The 19,996-nt window shown below is 31.4% G+C and overlaps 1 protein-coding gene across 1 annotated transcript; it reads left to right on the top strand.

Moving 5' to 3' along the window:
• The first annotated feature begins 202 nt into the window (after positions 1 to 202).
• Positions 203 to 17,799, top strand: LOC127723147 (geminin-like). The gene is made up of 7 exons (XM_052229649.1): positions 203 to 329; positions 2,752 to 2,832; positions 5,215 to 5,359; positions 8,546 to 8,628; positions 9,890 to 9,979; positions 11,023 to 11,233; positions 15,509 to 17,799. Exons 1-7 carry the CDS (start codon positions 231 to 233, stop codon positions 15,553 to 15,555), a joined length of 756 nt encoding a protein of 251 aa, XP_052085609.1. The 5' UTR covers positions 203 to 230; the 3' UTR covers positions 15,556 to 17,799.
• Positions 17,800 to 19,996: the final 2,197 nt, after the last annotated feature.

Here is a 19,996-nt window from a genome sequence, read left to right on the forward strand (position 1 = left end):
TTTTTCAAATCTTCTATAATTTTTAAAAATGCTGTTTGACAACCGAGCCACTGAACAGTGTTTCAAACTGGTTCGAGGTGCCTTTAAATTGGTCCGCGAGGTCTTTGTCCGATTTGTCTTTGGTCCGAGTTGTCCTGATTCCGTTCCTGGCTAGGTACATCATTCCAAATTTTAGAATGTTCCTTGTTGGTCACGTGTTTAACATTGCGGGAAATTCAATCAACAGACGAATGATGGCGTCCACAACATTGCAACCTCAAATAAAAGAAACTGAAAATATTCCAGCAGTTATAAAATACAACAATAAACCAATGGATTTAACAAGACAAGTGAATATTTTATTTTTTTAATTTTACTGCTGTCGTAATTTGTTACCCACACCTACTTTTTATGAACATAAAGTCATAATACATTTCATTGTTTCTTTCAGGTTTCAAAGATCAAATAAGTTTTCACCACCAAAATTTGAAGCTTCTGAATATTTTGTTTTCCACCTCTAACCTCCCGAATATGTTGTGCTTTTCACCAACAAGCTGCTGAACATTTTGGGTTTTACACCACATTCCGTATTCAGATTTTTCATCATCAAGCTACTACAAATTTTTATTTACTTCGTCTTCGTCTTGAGTGTTTCAAGACACCTACATGAGACGATTAGACCGCCATCTAGGATGTTTTAACATCACTGTTACCATGGTTACTGTATAGCACAAATCTTCACATTATTTTTATATAAAATATCTGCATGCGCATCCAAAAGTGGCAAAATAATCAAGGGTAACACGAATGACCGAAATAACACCGTTATTATCCATATAACACTTGTAATGAATGAATAACACTTGAAATTTTAATATTAGCACATATTGGTGACTTTTAAACATTAATTATTAAATAATATTATATTACATGTATATATGTGTTGGTCGCCATGTTGGATGTAGAATTATAGTTATCTCGTACCATTGTAAACTCGTACCAATGTCAACTCGTACCACTAAAAAAAAACTCGTACCAATGCAAACTCGTACCACTGCTAACTCGTACCACGGTAAATTCATACCATTGTAAACTCGTACCAACTTATTTGAATGCATTCAAATGGTGTTTAATGATGAATATATACTTTAATTTCACTCAATACCTCTTAAGTCTGTAAAATGTATATAATTTGAAATTACAATGACCAATTTGTAGCTAATTTTCCTTGTCTAATTGGATAGAGAAAACCGTGGCAGATTGGCTTTGTTGTAACATTGAATAGATTTGGGTATTTTTCTATTGTTTCTAAAAGGAATTTTATTTAATGAAAGAATTTATTTATTGTGTTTTAAAGGTTTAAAATTGTTTATGACCAACAGTTAGAAAGTATGAAATTTATTTTTATACAATATTCAGCACATTTTACCTGAATATGAACATGCTAATATGATTAAACAAGTTGATTAGTCATTAATCAACCAATAATCACACAATCAAAGGAATTTAATCTATTTATTATCATGGTAATTAAGAAATTACATTCGTATTTTTGTCTAAGTTTTCATTAAAATTTGGTATAACATTCAAAGATATTTTAATTTTTTGTATAAAGCTTAAAAAAAATAATCATAAAACATTCGTACTTTTGTCTAAGTTTTCATTAAAATCTAGTATAAAATTCAAGTAATTCAACTTTTTTTATTTAGTTTACCAAAAAAAAAATCATAAAACATTCGTATTTTTGAATATATTTTTAATGGTACGATTTTGCAGTGGTACGAGTTCTGATTGGTACGACTTCCCAGTGGTACGAGTTTACGTTGGTACGAGTTAACTTTTTTGGTACGAGTTTACGTGGTACGAGTTTACAATGGTACGAGTTAACTTGCTTCCTTGGATGTACACACTATATTTAAAATAATCTTTATGAACTTACCTGCTTTCTGTAAATCATTTTTAAGTTATAAAATACATTAATAATATAATATTATTTAATTATCAATGTGTGCTAATATTAAAATTTCAAGTGTTATTCGGTCATTACAAGTGTTATTCTGATAATAACGGTGTTATTTGGTCATTCGAGGTACCGATTTAATCAGTATATTGATGGTGGCCGCAAAGTGGTAGAAGTAGAAGCCTGTTGTTAATTTGGGATTTGAGCAAGAGGCAAATGATTTAGAAATTCCAACAGGGACCCAAATTGTTACATAATTGAGTGCTATATTTCTAGGGCCAAAGTAGGTTTCCCAAAATTACAAAAAAAAGATAAATACTGAGACAATATTTCATCAATTAGGGTAAATTATGTAAATTGCATTTTTCAATGCTTAAAATTTGAATTGACAAAACGGATTTGGTTTTTGATTGTTTCTATTGAGTGAACACGCAAATAGGCAGCTTATTTGGAGCTCTGAATGATCGACTGTTGTACAGGAAAACACAAAACTTAGTTATGGATACAAACGATTTTCAATCTTATACTTTTTTTTTTAAATTTCTTTTCTACATGTACATTTGTATTTATATAATTTCAAACTATTAATGTTAACACTAAGATTTTGGTGTATATTATAAAGCCATTTCTGTCCCTGTGCATTGAAACACTTTATAAATCATTCATGTAATATTTCACACACTAAACTGAAAAATATTGATTGGTCGCTTGCTTCATGTCCAGTTTTAAATATTTCATACATTGTACACTAGATGATACACCCATTTTTTTAATTGTTAATTTTCACAGTTACATTTGTATTTTATTAACAGAATCAGAATGAAAGCAGAAAAACACTACAGACTCTCCAGTATTCAACAGGAGCTCCAATATCCCCAATAAGGAAAATTGTTGTAAGTAAAATATTGTAACAAGTTGATTTATTCTAATTTATAATTTGAACAGATTACTGGTTACATCATTATACATGATACATGTACATATAAAATCATATAGCATAACAAGATTTTTCCTGTCACTGCATTTTGTTGATAGGGTTACATTTACATATGTATGCTGCAAACAGTTAAAAAAATTTTGTACATATATATATACAGTGATCGGGAAGGACGTGCGCCAATTGCGCTTATCGACCAGAAATGGCGCATAGATTGACAAATGTAAGCGCCCGCGTGGCGCATGATATTTTTCACTTCGTTTTGAAACGTTGAGATATCATCAAATGGATTTCCGATCGTAGTTCGTGCCGCCATTTGTGAGTACACAACTGTGTAGTGTTTACTCCAATGATAGGAGCACCTATATATTTTTGGGACGTCTCGGGTGTTTTCCTATGGTAATAATAGCAACATACGGTATGACTGATTACCCAAAAAACGTAATTAACCATCATTCATGATATAATTTTTTATAAACAACTTTAAATTTGTGAAAATTGGCTAGTACAGGCGAGAATTCTTCTCTAATTATAATCTTTTAAGTAAGCTTGCTATTATTTCGATTGAAAAACCCAAAAGCCTTTTTATGAATAGCATAGTATTTGTCTCCATAAAAGGGGCTTAACTGTCCTTGTCATTTTTTTTGGTCTTTGGCTCGTTTTGACATTTTGTAAACATGCCTTCAGCGAATTGTTGTTGTGTCTTATCAATTAACGTTGCTCTCTACTGTTATTCTTGTCATCGTGATGAAGTAATAATAATACAAGTGCAGAGAAAATGCCAGAAACTTCCTCTAATACGGAACGTCTGGAATAAGTATGGTATCGACGAAGACCCAAATTTAATGTAAAAAAAACATGAACAAGGGAACAGTACCAGTTTTAACATTGTAAATAAAGGTTATCGTAAATATTGCCCGGTTTGGAAGAAGTTATTGTATATTCATTGAAATTGAAATTACAAAATCACAGGAACAATATCCATGATATTAGTTAGAATCATACTTGTAAGTACAGTGAAATATACACTTTTTTTATTTTTTGTTTTTATTGTAAACAAATGGCCCACTCATTTGACAACATGACCCATTAATTCTAAAAATGGCCCATTGAATTTATTTTGGGGGGGCCATAGAGAAAAAATCGTTCCAGATCACTGTATATATATATGTATGTCAGAATCAACAAAAATACTTTACACAATTTGGAAATGTTAAAAACCATAGATTTTCAAATAATAATGTTGTTTGTTTTGTTTTTGAAATAGGTAAAAACTTTGCCCACACACACTCAAGCATAATATTGTTCTTGTGTGTTCTTCCTTCGTATATTTATACCCCACACAACGAGTTGCGGAGGGTATAATGTTTTTGATCCGTCAGTCCTGTTTCTTGTCATCGCAACTCCTCTCAAACCACACAACAGAATTTCACGAAACCTTTTTAGATAATAAGGACATACTATGTAGTTGTGCATATGGTTAGGAAATTACGATTCAATTTTTTTTCTAGGAGTTACGCCCCTTTGAACTTATTTACTTTAATGTACTACTGCAACAGTTTGTCATCTCAACTCCTCTGAAACCACACAACAAAATTTCATGAAACTTTGTAGATAATAAGGACATACTACGTAGATGTGCATATCGACAGGAAATTACGATTTAATTTTTTTTCCAGGAGTTACGCCCCTTTGAACTTATTTGCCCAATATACTACTGCAACCTTTTGTCATCGCAACGCCTCTCAAACCACACAACAGAATTTAATGAAACCTTTTCAGATAATAAGAACATACTACGTGGGTGTGCATATCGACAGGAAATTACGATTCAATTTTTTTTCTAGGAGTTACGCCCCTTTGAACTTATTTGCTTCAATATACCTCTGCAACAGTTTGTCATCGCAACTCCTCTAAAACCACACAACAGAATTTCATGAAACTTTGTAGATAATAAGGACATACTATGTAGATGTGCATATCGACATGAAATTATGATTCAATTTTTTTTCTAGGAGTTACGCCCCTTTGAACTTATTTGCTTCAATATACCTCTGCAACAGTTTGTCATCGCAACTCCTCTGAAACCACACAACAGAATTTCATGAAACTTTGTAGATAATAAGGACATACTATGTAGATGTGCATATCGACAGGAAATTATGATTCAATCTTTTTTTCTTATACATTTTTTTTTCTTACAGTTATTTTATTTCTCCAGTGACAATGTGGGGACGTGGGGTATGTGAGCGTGCTCACTAAGGTTCTTTAATATTTATTATATTTGATTCATTAGACACTGTTTTCTTTTTAAAACATGTAGAACTTTGTTTTGTAGAAACCACAGAAGAAAAATTTGATACAGAAAGTTCAAAAGCCTATTACAATATTTGTAGACCCGCCTAAGAAAAAGTTAGACGACAAAGCTAGTCAGACAGAAAAATCACAAAATGGTTCAGATGCCTATAATATGCTGGTGTCAGGTAGTCAAATATAAAAAATTAACTTGAAGTGAATACTATTATCTCCCGAGTTCCCTGACTACAATTCAAACAAGAGAATTTTGTCAGAATGGAAGGATCTTCCGATCACAACTTTGAAATAAGGTTAAGAAAAGTATATACATGTATACCTGTGAATAAAGGAGATGTTGGGTATGCTTTCAATGAGACAGTAACCAAACAACATAATAAACTAAGAAACATCTAAGGGTCAGTATAACAGCCCTCAACAAATCTATGCAAAATGTCAAGCTCTAAATTGTGGGGAGTCTAAAAAACATTTCGCATGAAAATACTATAATTCTACCTGTCTTTATGTTTCTGACAAGTTTCTGACCCTCAGCTAATTAACATTTACAACAGGTGTTATAAGTTGTGATTACAGGTAACCCGCTTATCGCCATCGGATGGGTCACTGATCCGTTAATTATTAAGAAATACAATAATTGACTATCACAATCATTTTCCCCAGTAAAATCAGTCAGTTGGCATTTCAGTTTCAATATTTCTCAAGGCAAACGACCACAATTTGCAGTTCGTTTGTCGTAGTTTCGTCATTTGAACAAAATTGTTTTCCCCCTGACAGTTCGCTTTTTACATCGTGATGACCGTGAGGGCATTCCGATGTATTGTTGCCACAGAGATTTCTACTTTCGTAAATTTCGTTTTTGACTGGTAACAGATCTATAAATACGCGGACATTATCGAGTGCAAAATAGCATTCCTTATCACTTGTTATAAATTCATTTCTTCAATGAATACTCATAAAAATATTCTTTTCAGAACATAAATTAATAATATGAAATATATATATAAGTAAAAAATCATTAATATCTATGCACACGTACAGAAAAATTGTGTTAATGCATGCGGAAGAATATCTCAAGAACGTTTTGCGGGAAAATATGAATGCCTACTCAAATCCAATCTATTAGAAAAAAAATCGAAGTATTACAGAAGAGTGTCCACCATGCACTTGCACTGCACTATTATTAGAATAGTAGAATAGAATGATATGCAAATGGATGAAAGTAATATATACATGCAACTGTTATATATACAAATATTAATATAATATATAACAACAAACCAGAGTATACTGATTTGTATCACTACAATATAATAGTTATTACGGTGAGGTTAAATTCCCTGTCATTAATTCATCATCTACGCACGAACTTGTCTCAAAAAAATATATATATGTACATTAACCTCACTTTCAGGTATAGAGATGTGATTTTTTTTCTGAGACAAGTGCTTGTGACCATCCACAAGAACTTGCGGTCATCCGATGTTCAGTACTTCAGTACTTTGATTAATATTTCTCAAACGATCACTATTTGCAGTTCTTTTGTCGTAGTTTCGTCAAATGAATGTATTTTCGTCATATTTGATATAACTTTTCATCAAAAACTTTCGACAATTTCGATTAAAAAGATAGAACTTTATATTCAAAACTTTCAGAAACATTTTCACGAGTCAAACAGGTGATTCCTTTACGGTATACTGCACATGCGTGAAAGTATTGACACTAAAACATAAAATACGAAATAAATTAGTATCAAATTAAACAAGAGAGACAAATATAGTTCTTACTTAGCAAATTTAATTTAAAAAATGATAACTTCCTGCCTTTGTTTAAACACAAACCAAGCCGTAGAAGAATCCGGATTCATTCTGAATTTATTATCTACTTGTCACTTCCTGTTTTCATTTCATTTGAAAATCGAAAGTAAACGTGATCAATTCTTGATTAATTTACAGTCATTAGAATCGTTCCAATAAGGATTTGTACAAATCCTTGGTTCCAACTTTATAGAAATGAATTCCAAATATCGATTTAAACTTTTTTATAAGGATAATGATTATGCAGTGAAATAGTCTTACAACTACAAGTTCATTTATGCCTTAGATTCCTGCTTTTAAAAAAAAAATGGAACCCAACTTCTGTTGATCATGAATGTCCCCTGAAACTAACTGAAGTGAAATTGTGAACTAGATTTCCAGATCTTATATCCTAATCTTCATATTTAAGTGCCACATCAGTCAAATCATGCAATAACTGCCTAGTAAATGCTTTAGTCCTTCAAAGTCTGACAAAGATGTATATACATCTTTGGTCCCTTGCTGTTACCCCAAATACATTTGTAAGGTTGATTTTCATCTCCCGCAAAAGTGACTAAAGCCCTCAAAATCCTGGCTTAAACCCTGCAATTCAATTGAGAAAACTAACAGCCTAATTTACAACAAAACAATTTACGAAAAACAAATATGACAGACATGAACCAGCGACAACCACTGAACTACAGGCTCCTGACTTGGGACAGGCACTTAAAGAATGTGACGGGTAAAACATGTTTGTGAGCGCTCAACCCACCCCCTAACTTAGTTGGAAATAGAGATGAAGAATTACATGAATTACACATTTGTATAAGGGAGACATTATAACATGAGATTTTTATGCCCCACCTAGGGGCATTATGTTTTTCGGTTCGTTCGTTCGTTCGTCCATCCGTCCATTCGTCATCTGTCCCGGTTCAGGTTAAAGTTTTTGGTCAAGGTACATGTAGTTTTTGATGAAGTTGAAGTCCAATCATCTTGAAACTTAGTACACATGTTCCCTATGATATGATCTTTCTAATTTTAATGCAAAATTAGAGTTTTGACCCCAATTTCAAGGTCTACTGAACATAGAAAATGATAGTGCCCACTTCAGGTTAAAGTTTTTGGTCAAGGTAGTTTTTAATGAAGTTGGAGTCCAGTCAACTTGAAACTTAGTACACACGTTCCCTATGATATGATCTTTCTAATTTTAATGCCAAATTAGAGTTTTGACCCCAATTTCACGGTCCACTGAACATAGAAACTGATAGTGCGAGTGGGGCATCCGTGTACTATGGACACATTCTTGTTGGAAAGCTGCATTTGGGATTTTCCTTTAAATCAAATCTGGTACATTCCTTTTCCTTTTTCAAATCTCTTTTGTTTAATCTGAAGAATAGTCTATTGTTTCTTAATATAAAGCTGAAAATGGTTTCCTTGATGGCCTTAAAAAAACAAAAGTTTGGACTGGGAAATGTCATTGGACCTGAGATCTAAATATGTCTAGAGGGACAGCTATCTTTCCATCCTTTGAGTATTGTTTCACAAGTACATGTTATTTTGTAGAGGAAATCCCTGAGTCCTACTGGAAAGAATTGGCAGAAGAAAGGAGGAAAGCTTTAGATGAATCATTACATGAAAATGAGCAGGTTTATGTTTTTTCATCTATTTTAAATTCATAATAAGATTTACATGTACCCGGTAATACAGGCAAAAATTCAGTTTATTGTATTTTTCTGTTGGTATTGCTCACAAAAGTAATTGAAAAGTCCTCTTGCAATTAACAGTACACCATCTTCCTTTAATGGAAACACATCATATTAAGCTTTAAACTGTCCTGAGTCTACAAAAAGAAATGAAGTTAAAGAGACAAGAAAATATCTGCTTTTAACACCAGAATGACAAAACAAAAGACTACCACTGATGAGGTTCCTTGCCATTACTTTGAACAAACACATGAACCAATGCAGTTGAAATTCACTTTTCTTTGGTTTCTTAATGTTTCTTTTCATTATTTTCTCTGATTCAGTCTTCTTTTTCACTTTGTATTTCTATTTATTGTCATTGTAAGTTTCAAAATAACAGAATATTTGTTTTATTGGAGGAGGTCAGTGTACTGACCAAACAGAAAGCAGGTAACTGAAGTGCATTTTAAAACACTTTCCATATTCAAAATACAAAAAGAACTGCAATACGTATATGTTTTTTCAACTTGTCTGTTTGCCGAGTCCCTGTTTCCCTTAGAAACAATTTAATTCTTTGAACTAGAACATGTTTTGTAAAAGTATTCCTTAGATTAAAGAGGTTTCAAATTGTTCTTGGGATAGAAAAACATTAGAAATCATGAACTCATAGCATGTAAAAATAGGAATCTCTTTATTAATATTGAAACTCAGAACTGCACTGGTATGTCAGTATCGACTTGATGTATTATACAATGTATTAAAAAATCCAATTTGAAAAACTACAATTACATGCAGGACCAGACCTTGAAATAGTTGTTAAATTAACCCATGCTACATGTATGAAAAGAATGAATCAAAAGAAATACCAACATCAATGTATATTCTTTAAGGTCAATTTCAATATATTCTGGTCAGTTTTGAGAAACTCTCTCATCATGCTCATGGCCGCATTTGACCATATTAGTCCTGACATTATACATGTACTTTCAAATGAGTTCTGAATTAATCCAAGTTTTTCAACACACAAAACTTCAAACTTGTATGACAGTCATTGCAGTTCCAGTTCTGTAGTTTTGAGTCATTTTTTCCAACAGGATTTGACTCTGTATCCTTCAGCCAAATTAAAATGGCTGTGTATTTGAATCATAAAATAACTAGGAACTTTATCTTGAAATGCTTCACAAGAAAATGTGGTCAATAATCTTTGTTTTTTTTCCACTTTTAGTTGCATAAAGAAGTTTCTGAACTGAAAGACGAGAATGACAAGCTGTCAAAAGTGGCAAGTCAGGCTGAGTACTTTGCAAATGTGCTCAAAGTAAGTGAATTTAATCTTAATGTCAAAGTGAAATTCTGTGCTCTGCAGCTGCCATTATATAATTTATATACCAGTAAATACTCCAGGAATGTTTTGTGTTTTGAAATTTTTTTGTGCCACAAATGTTTACATTCAATCAAAAGATCATTTCCAAAACATTAATTTCTTGAATTAATGAAGTGTTGGTCTTGTATTTAATGCAGTATCAAAAGTGTTCGACTGACATTTGGAACCATATGAGCTTGTGTAACAAAGATTGCATGCATATAGCTGTCAGAGCAAATTTCCAAATAAAAAATCATTGGAAAATTTTAAAATTATTTCTTAATTGCCTTGAAACATTGTGTCTAGCAGGTGATTTCACAGTGTGACAAAAGGAAGCAGAAATCTTTGGTCTTGAACTACATTATAGAAAATGGCTTAGTCACATTACCTCAACTTAAGAGCCAAAATCTCTCAATATTGTCTAATTAGAAGATCAAATCATTACTGTAAAATTGGAAAGTTTTCATGATGGGTTTATATTTTCAATAATTTACTGGTATGTGATTTCTTCACTAGTAAACAAAACCAAATCTCTTAACTGAAAATCTCTTATTTATCATTTTATTACATTCTGAAGTGTACCTGTACATAAAGGTTATAAATATCGGGTGTCTTTATTTTTGACTCCAGAAGCATATCTATCATGTCATACTGTTCAAGTCCAATTAAAAGATAAGAACCATGTTTAGTGGAACTTTTCTATTTATGGAATTTTGCACTCAAGTACCAGTAATTGTTTAAGTGGAATGCTTTGTTTTGCAAAATAATGTAGATTACTGAACTGTATTTTAAGCTTAACCTTCAATGACCTTTGTAAAAAATTGGTTTTACTGTCACAAATATCAATTTAGGTAGCTCCCCCCTATGCATCTCTACGTTGTATCAACTAGTATTACAAAGGTTAAGCTGAAAATACAATACAGTTATCTTCTTAGTAACTGATTTAAAATAACCTATGAGAGATAATATATCTACTTGAAATTTTTCTGGATTTGCAGGAAGTTTTAGGTGCAGAGGAAGAAGACAAAGATGACCAGGATGTGTTAAATAGTACTGACACTGATGAAGTGAAATCTGATATAAATGAAAAACTAGGAATGGAACTGTTGGATAAGAGTGAAAAAGAAGACAACGACTCAAATGAAAAATCACATAAATCTGAAGAATCTGTATCAGCACAACTACATGAGGATTCTACTACAGAAACTGGTAAATGGGCTAATAAATTAAAAACTGATTCTTCTTACAAGAGAAAGAAAATTTTTAACCATTTAATTTTTCAAGATGTCTTTGAAAGAGGTGTTTACCACTACAGATTTTCTGGATTTTATATGGATTTAAAATTCGAAGTACTGACCATGGATTTTCTTCATGGAGTGGTGTAAGAGACCACACATATAAAACTCAATATAGATAGAGATTTCCGAGGCTTTAGGGACACCTATTATTAATTGTCTGTTTTACTGATCTTTCAAACTATGTAACGAAAGGTAGTTTAAAATTATGAAAAGATGTCCACTACAAAGCAAGGGGCTTTGGCTGATCTGAACTTTTTGGCTCGCAGAATGCAGGATTTTGTCTAATTTTTCATAACTTTTATGGGGCCGCATACCCCAAACCCCTCTAGAAAGTTTGTGATCGTAGTGGCGCTCACCAGAGATACCTATCCAAAGATACTGAGGAAATGGTTAATACTACTTATAGACTGAAAGAGGGGTAAACACCTCTGCTTTGACCATTTTTTGCATAATACATGTAAATGTCTAACTTGCAGTATTTGAGTGAACTAGTTAATTGTTGTTAGCTTAATATACAATGGAAAATATTGAATGAATAAAAAAAATTATTTTGGGCCAACCTTAAAAATATGTTTGTTTGCAGTTTTCCGACTGTACCTTCAGACTGCAGGGTCGGTAGGTAGGAAAAATATTTTATTTTATCAGCCAGAATAAAGTTTAAACAAGTAGTTTAACACAAACCAAGTTTCTTGTGAAGAAAAAAACATTTTAAAACAACAAACACTGAAAACCAACATGAAATGAACAGGCATTTTTAGGTTAACACCTTTTTAACCAAAACTGAAACTTAACATAGTGTCATTATACAATTTATGACATAAATTTATGGTATTATGAAATACTGGAACACTTATAAACAAGGAATGACTAGAACTGTTGTAAAGAAACATATTCACTGACATATATATGCATCTTTACTAGAAGTTTTCATGAGTAGAGTATTTGCATCAGAAAAATGTAGATATTAAAGATTCAAAAGACAATTTAGGAGTGTGTTAAAAAAAGGTTGAATCTTCCTCAATTATAAAAAAAAGACAACTTAAAAAAAAATATATAAGACATCTGACATAAAGGTTATATTTAGAAAGATATGTTGATGCCAGGCTTTAATTAAAACAAACAAAAATCTTAAGTCTAGCTTTGGGGTGAAATCCATAGCACCCCATTAAAAGTAAATGGTCTGTACTGAAATGTTTGACTGCATAAAAAATTGGCAGCATAGCTCCTAGCTAAGGACATATTTCAATTCAATTCACACAGGTCACACATTTTGGGTATATTTAATATTGTAAGAGAGAGAATAATTGCAATGAGTGGGACAGCCCCCCTTATCCTAAAGGAGCATACTCATTGCAATTGAAGATAGATTTGATACAGAGAGAATATATTTATTTCTCAAGCCAACCATTCATTTTCTCTACATCTTTGTGTAGTTTGTGAGGCTTCTTATTGATTTAACACCGTACAGGCGTGTTTACAGTTATCCCTGAAGTCACGGAGGAGTCTGTTTCCTCTTTGTCGTCTTCACGACGATTTAAAGAAAATATGGCATACTTCAAGATGCTGTCGAATTATTGAACCACTGATATTGGTTCCATAAAGTCACTCTCAAAAGATTCTGTATCCGATTTGTTTGGGACAGAAACGGTTATCATGTCGGTTTTATGAATATTCGCTGCATCATCGTCAATGATATCATCGAAGACATCATTCCGTGTGCAATTCTGCCTGAATCAGTATAAACAGTTTACTATGAAACTTTTCTGTGTATTATTTGTCTTAAAATTGACTGAAGACGACATAATAAAGTACTCCTCCATGACTTCGTGGATACCTGTAAACAATCTCCATGTGCTTTACCATTAAAAGGTCCGATGAACGCTTGACAGGAAGGGAAGAAAAACCGAACTTCAAACATGTAATTGACCTAGACTCGAAATCAATTCCGGAAACGACCCGAAATTCCGGATCGAGTCAATTGAAGTATTAAAAATAATTTCTTCAAATTAAAAGCAATAAAATTATCACAGTCAGGCGGATTTTCGAAGGTCGGTCGGTAAACTGCAAACAAACAATATTTTAATTTAAGCCTTGCCCAATTCAGAGTCTATTCATGTATGGTAAACAGAAATATATATCATAAATAAAAGTATAAGTCGATTAAATGCTAAAAAAAAACATATTTTTTTTGGCCTTTGCTGAATAGTCATAATATCAAGTTCATACCATCAGGCCATAATCTTGCCGGCGAAATGACGATTTAAGTCGCCAAAGAATTTTGAAAATCGCTAAATCTCGCCGGCTGACTGACTTCATAGCGAAGTCAAATCGCTATCAAAATCGGTAAAAGGGAGACAACTTGTGATTGACAAGTCTCACAGGTAAAAAAAAATGGCGGCTGACAAGGAAAATCAAGATTTTCGAAACGACCCAGGACTAATACTGTAATCGATCAAATTAAATAAATACAACGGCGACTTTGAACATCCTCGGATATAACTTTCAAAACTGTTCAAACGGAAAACTGACCGTCTGTTTAAGTTATCGTTTTACGATGATTTTCATCTGAGGATGTTGCGTAATCACTCAGCTGATTTGTTTTATTTTTATTACCTACACGAGTCGATCAATTTTACTATTCGGTTGGTAAAGGGTGGGAATTAACGGTAGATTTATTATATTCATTGAATAAAAATTGAAATATAAAAGTAGAAAGACAGCTGATGGATAATGTGATTGCAAACGTACGACACTCGACCAGATTGTGATCAGCAGTGGATTTTTTCTCATGACCACATCGTTGATATGGATGACATTTTTAAAAAATGATAGAAATTAGCTCTTTATCGGATAATTAACTTGAGATTGAAAGATATTTTCATTTATAGACTTACAATCTTTAACGATAATCTCAATTTACTACAACTAACATAAATGTCCTGTACATTCAATAATGTTTTACAAAACAATGACAAGTAGTGATATAAATTAAATTCCCAGTCATGTGAAATTCATCATATTTTTCTGGAGTTTAAAAATAAATTGAGGCAGATGCACATGAATTTATTGCATCATAATCTTGATAATATTACTAGGCTACTCCCTCATGTCCCAATCAACAAATTTTATTTAGAACACATTATGGTATCAATAAATAAATAACAACTATATATTGTTTAAACCTTTTTATTAAGAACTTTCTATAGATACATTGTGTAAAATAACATATGAAAAAACTGCAAGTACATCTTTTATTGAATATAAAACAATTTCCTTAGTGATAAGCTTGAAAACACGATGCAACCGAAACGGTAATGGAATCTCACTTCTCCCTTCTCTCTCATGGAAGGAGAAGTCACTTCTCCCTCTTCAAAATCCTAGATTAGGCCCTGTACCATGTATTAATTAACCTTTTAAGAGTTTTGAAAAGTTTAATTTATAGTTTGTTTTTTGGTGCAATTCAACAAAATACTTCAAAAGTATTTTAAGAGCTATCAAGTGGGGGGCAATTGGTCAGAAATTCCTTTTCTTATATATAATTTTTTTTAAATTGCCGGTATACCCCCAGGCTAGAGTGGGGCTTTATTGTAATCAACTTGTCCTTTCCTTTCAACTTTTATACAACAAACATTTTCTTCACACTATTCTCAAGAGTTGCTGAACAACATGACTTCATCTTTTGTCAGCAGCTTGACAGTGATGAGTTTTCACGTATGTGCTCTATTAGATCTTGCAGACACCTAATAATTCCTGTTTGTTGATGCTTTGAAATTTTCAAAATTTTGAATGAAAACAAAAAATTTGTCACACTTTTCTCAGGGCTTATCAGTAGCTCCACAGTTATGAATAGTTACATCGTGTGTGTTTTACAGATCTGTCAGACACTGACACACTTCCTATTTTGTGATAATTTGAATTGAGAGCAGGGATATCCTAAGCAAAACAGCACCACATAATTTCTTGTTCTGCTATAAAAAGGTTTCAAAGAACTTCTCTCTGTGCAATGTGTGTTTATTGGAACAGACATGGAGAAAGGAAATTTCATGTCAGATATTGAAAAGTATTTTTAATCTGAGACAAGATTAGTTATAGACATCCATATGTTATATTTAAGAAAAAAGTTCTCAAGTTCACTGATAAATTTCAGTTTGATAATACATGTACTATTTTCTCTTTTTTTCCACAGAAGACCAGAAAACCACAGAAACAAAGTTGGTTTCAGAGGACAGTTAGTTCAGATTTTTTTGCATTTTATGAATTTCACAGACTTGTCAGTGCAGCTTAAAGTGTTTTACTAGACTCAGGGATATGTCTCATAAAATTGTATGATAAATATTTTATTTTTTAGCATATGTTATCAGAAGATGCATAATCAGTTTTATTTACCAGAAAGAAATGATGATGTATAATTTGCGTTGTTAAAACTACAATTAATAGGAGGGGTATGCTGGTTTACCTATGTCTGTCCATCTGTTCAATGAAATTTTCTCCCACATATTTCTCTGGAACCACAAATCTAAGCTTCATTAAATTTGGTATCAAGCTTTAGGTGAGCATGTTATACTGTATTAAGCTTTTTTTTTCATTTTCCTCCCTCATCAACTTCCTGTTTACAAAAATTTATATATTCTAATAATGGCCATGTATGAAATTTCGGTTGCACTTTTCTTTGGAATCACAAATCACACTTATGAAATTTGATATCAAGCTTCATATGAGCAGGTTTTACTGTATGATGCATTTTCACATCCATTGCTCAACTAACTGTTTACCAAATACTTGTAACTAGTTACAATTAGTAAGCAACAGATTTTCATTTTGATTGATTGTAAGTTTTAAAAACCCCTTTTTAAAGTTTGAAAAAAAGAGAATATTTTGACATTCAATAATGATTGATTATTGTAAAAGTTCATGTTTGGTAAAAGACAAATAAAAAGTTAAAATTTTATAAGTCATCTATTTTTTCCTTGATTTGTGAATGGTCCTTAAAGTAAGAAATTACACAATATAAAATTCTTTGAATTATTATAATTGAATGTAATTAAATTTATATGTGAAAACTGTATTTATTTTTGCTGTTTTTATGTAACTGTGCTCAGTCTGTTTGTTTGTGTGGTTGAATGGAGTATGTTTTAAAAAAGTAGTAATATTAGTAGAATATGACAATTTTGTGAGTGTTTTTACTTGATGTTGTGAGTCTCTCTAGTGAACCGTTACATATGGTATTTTTAAATGTGTCAAGATATTTTAATGATATAAATTCGACTGATGCTTGTTTACTGCTGTTTTTGTGAGAAGTTTAAGATAACAGTATCCATGATAATATTGATATTACAGATAAGTGAAATAATTGATGGATCTCCTTGTACATTAATATTTAAAATATAATCTTGTACGAAGCTTTGGACCTATATGGCTCCTCTATTATAAGCATTTACAAAAGAAATCAATATATTTTTTACGGGGAAAATAGACTCCTTTTATTTTTGTTTATAGTATGAGTGGTGGTATTGGAGTAAAGATAATACATGATAGAATTGTTTGATTATTTGCCAAAATGAAGTTTATAACATGTTTTTTTCCAAAAATATCATATCAAAACAGTGTAGGTCATTAAGCTTAATTTCATGTAACAGGTTTTTTCAAATTTATCATACTTTGTGTTTTCAAAAAGAAAGTATTATTATGTGTCTAGAAAAAAGAAATGTAGAATTTTTGATATTAGAGCTCATATTAACTGCCTAAAAAAATTTTAATCACCATTCTTTTTTCTTGCTACATAACAAAAAGATAAATTAACAGTAGTCTTGTCAAAATAAATAATACAAGTTATCTCCCCTTATAATCAGTTTTGATGAGATATTTTCCCAGTAAGAGTTTTAGTGGCAGGTGTCACATGACATGTGATGAAACTGATAGGTATTTTATTTAGATATTTACATCTGCCAAATGTAGATTTATAAAAAGTATATGTAGTTATGTTATTTTTCCCATTCTTTTTTCTAAAATTCATTAAAAAAAAATTTTTTAAATCCCTGTAGTCTTCTAATGAAAGATTTTTTTTGGTACTGTACTGTATATAATTCTGAAAGTTAATAAGCAGATGTAAAGTTAGATCACTTTAAAATAGCACTATTTATAGTAATATGTTCACTTATTAAATCTATGTATTATAAAATGCATGTTAACATTTTACCTAACTACACACATTAACATGACCAGTGGCATTGTAAGGACATTATATAGTGCCTGTTATCATATTTTATAACTACAATTAAATAGTGTAACATAATGAACTGATTTAAAACACATTTTTAATAATCCAGTTAAATGTAATTATTTTATATTTGTGTTTTGTTTCTAAAAAATGTATGTATGTATATTAAAATGTACTGAAATTTTTGTTCTCTTTCTTTTTTAATTTTGTAACATACATATATTTTACAATTCAAATAAAACAGATCATTTTGTTTTTTTTATTTTCTCTTTTTGCATTTGAAAACAAACTACAATGACACAATCTAATAATAGGAAGCTGACCTATACAAGAACCATACAAATTTCACATGGTTTATGAGAATTAATTTTGGATAGTCTAGCCTCTCAACAGTTTGAGAAACTACTATTTATCTTTTCTATAAAATTTGAAAAAAAGGTGCAGAACAAAGATAATTGAAAGGACTTGGAAGGGGAACTTTTTTTTTTGCCAGCATGGTTGCATTGAATAGAGGGCATATAAAGGGACATTAGCTACGATTTATACAAAAATTTAAAATACAATATTTTTTGTCGAGCCTTCGACTTTAGTTGAAAAAGCGAGACATAGCAATCCTACATTCCGTCGTCGGCGGCGTCCACAAATATTCACTCTGTGGTTAAAGTTTTTGAAATTTTAATAACTTTCTTAAACTATCCTGGATTTCTACCAAACTTGGACAGAAGCTTGTTTATGATCATAAGATAGTATCCAGAAGTAAATTTTGTAAAAATAAAATTCCATTTTTTCCATATTTTACTTATAAATGGACTTAGTTTTTCTGCCGGGAAATATTACATTCACTCTGTGGTTAAAGTTTTTAAAATTTTATTAACTTTCTTAAACTATCCTGGGTTTCTACCAAACTTGGACAGAAGCTTGTTTATGATCATAAGATAGTATCCAGAAGTAAATTTTGTAAAAAAAAAATCCATTTTTTCCTTATTTTATTTTTAAATGGACTTAGATTTTCTGCCAGGAAACAACACATTCATTTTGTGGTTAAAGTTTTTAAAATTTTAATAACTTTCTTATACTATTTTGGATTTGTACCAAATTTGGACAGAAGCTTGTTTATGATCAAAAGCTAGTATCTAGAAGGAAATTTTGTAAAAAAATAAATCCATTTTTTCAGTATTTTACTTTTAAATGGACTTAGATTTTCTGCCAGGAAACAACACATTCACTCTGTGGTTAAAGTTTTTAAAATTTTAATAACTTTCTTATACAATTTTGGAATTGTACCAAACTTGGACAGAAGCTTGTTTATGATCAAATGGTAATATCTAGAAGGAAGTTTTGTTTTCTTCCAGTTAACATTACATTCAGTCTGCAGTTAAAGTTTTTAAACATTTATTAGATTCATAAACTATCCTGGATTTTTACCAAACTTGGACAGAAGCTTCTTACAATCAAAAGATAGTATCAAGAGGAATATTTTTATTGATTTACTTCCTCATTTTTGTTGAGCCTGCGATTAACAGAAAAAGTAGGCGACACACTGGGTTCCGCGGAACCCTTACAAATTTTTGTTTCAAGTATTCATAAAAGTGGAATTTTGGTTTTAAAAAAAGCTCAAAATAATTGCTGATGTATTATTGACTTGCAAGTCAATAATTAAACCTCATTGAACCTGTATACATGTGACCTTCAATTTAATCCCTTGGCTAGAGATGGGTTACGCATATACTAGGCATGTTCAGCTATTAAAAGGAAAAGCTTGTCAACATTGAAAAGGAAACCAGGTTGAACCCTTTAGTTGACTGATTTGATCCACAAAATATCTATCTTATACAGCTAAAAACTGATTAACATATTGTTTTAACCCATAATATGAAATAAAACAGACCTAGACACATCCAATTGCATGTGCTCGGTATCTGTTTATAATTATGTTTATATAGGATTATATGACTGTCTGCAGTGTTTGGAGTGATCTTACATGAAATGCTGATACATATTATCGAGTCCATGCATTGTTGATTGTTTATTTAAGACTATTTATAATTTGGATATAAGTTTTAGTATGTAATAAATCAAATATGAGAATTTGAGTCAAATCAGTGAACATGAATTTGACAGATAATGCCCCTTTAACATTCAGTGTGATTGCATTGTCAATAAGTATTGAGCTTCACATTTAACAGACATGGAAAGGGCAAAATTTTAGATCTAGTTTAAAATGCCCTTCATCAATTGATTATATCATAAACTATATGTTAAAGAGGAAAATGACGGCCAGCTGAAGCCCGCCTGTGGGTGCATGATTTTCTCGCTGTGTTGAAGACCCATTGGTGGCCTTGGGCTGTTTTCTGCTCTTTGGTAGGATTGTTGTCTCTGACGCATTCCCCATTTTCAATTTTATTGTAATAGCAAGAGATAATAATTACAAATAATTCTACTACTGAAGAACAAATT

The sequence above is a fragment of the Mytilus californianus genome, unplaced genomic scaffold (assembly GCF_021869535.1).
Source record: "Mytilus californianus isolate M0D057914Y unplaced genomic scaffold, xbMytCali1.0.p SCAF_1, whole genome shotgun sequence".
In the NCBI taxonomy this organism is placed as follows: Eukaryota; Metazoa; Mollusca; class Bivalvia; order Mytilida; family Mytilidae; genus Mytilus; species Mytilus californianus.

Bases quoted from the DNA above. Each gene is read 5' to 3' on its own strand.
- LOC127723147 (XM_052229649.1), top strand. From the start codon at position 231: ATGATGGCGTCCACAACATTGCAACCTCAAATAAAAGAAACTGAAAAT. The intron at 2,833-5,214 runs GTAAGTAAAATA...TTTGTTTTGTAG, and splicing joins CCCCAATAAGGAAAATTGTT to AAACCACAGAAGAAAAATTT. The intron at 9,980-11,022 runs GTAAGTGAATTT...CTGGATTTGCAG, and splicing joins ACTTTGCAAATGTGCTCAAA to GAAGTTTTAGGTGCAGAGGA.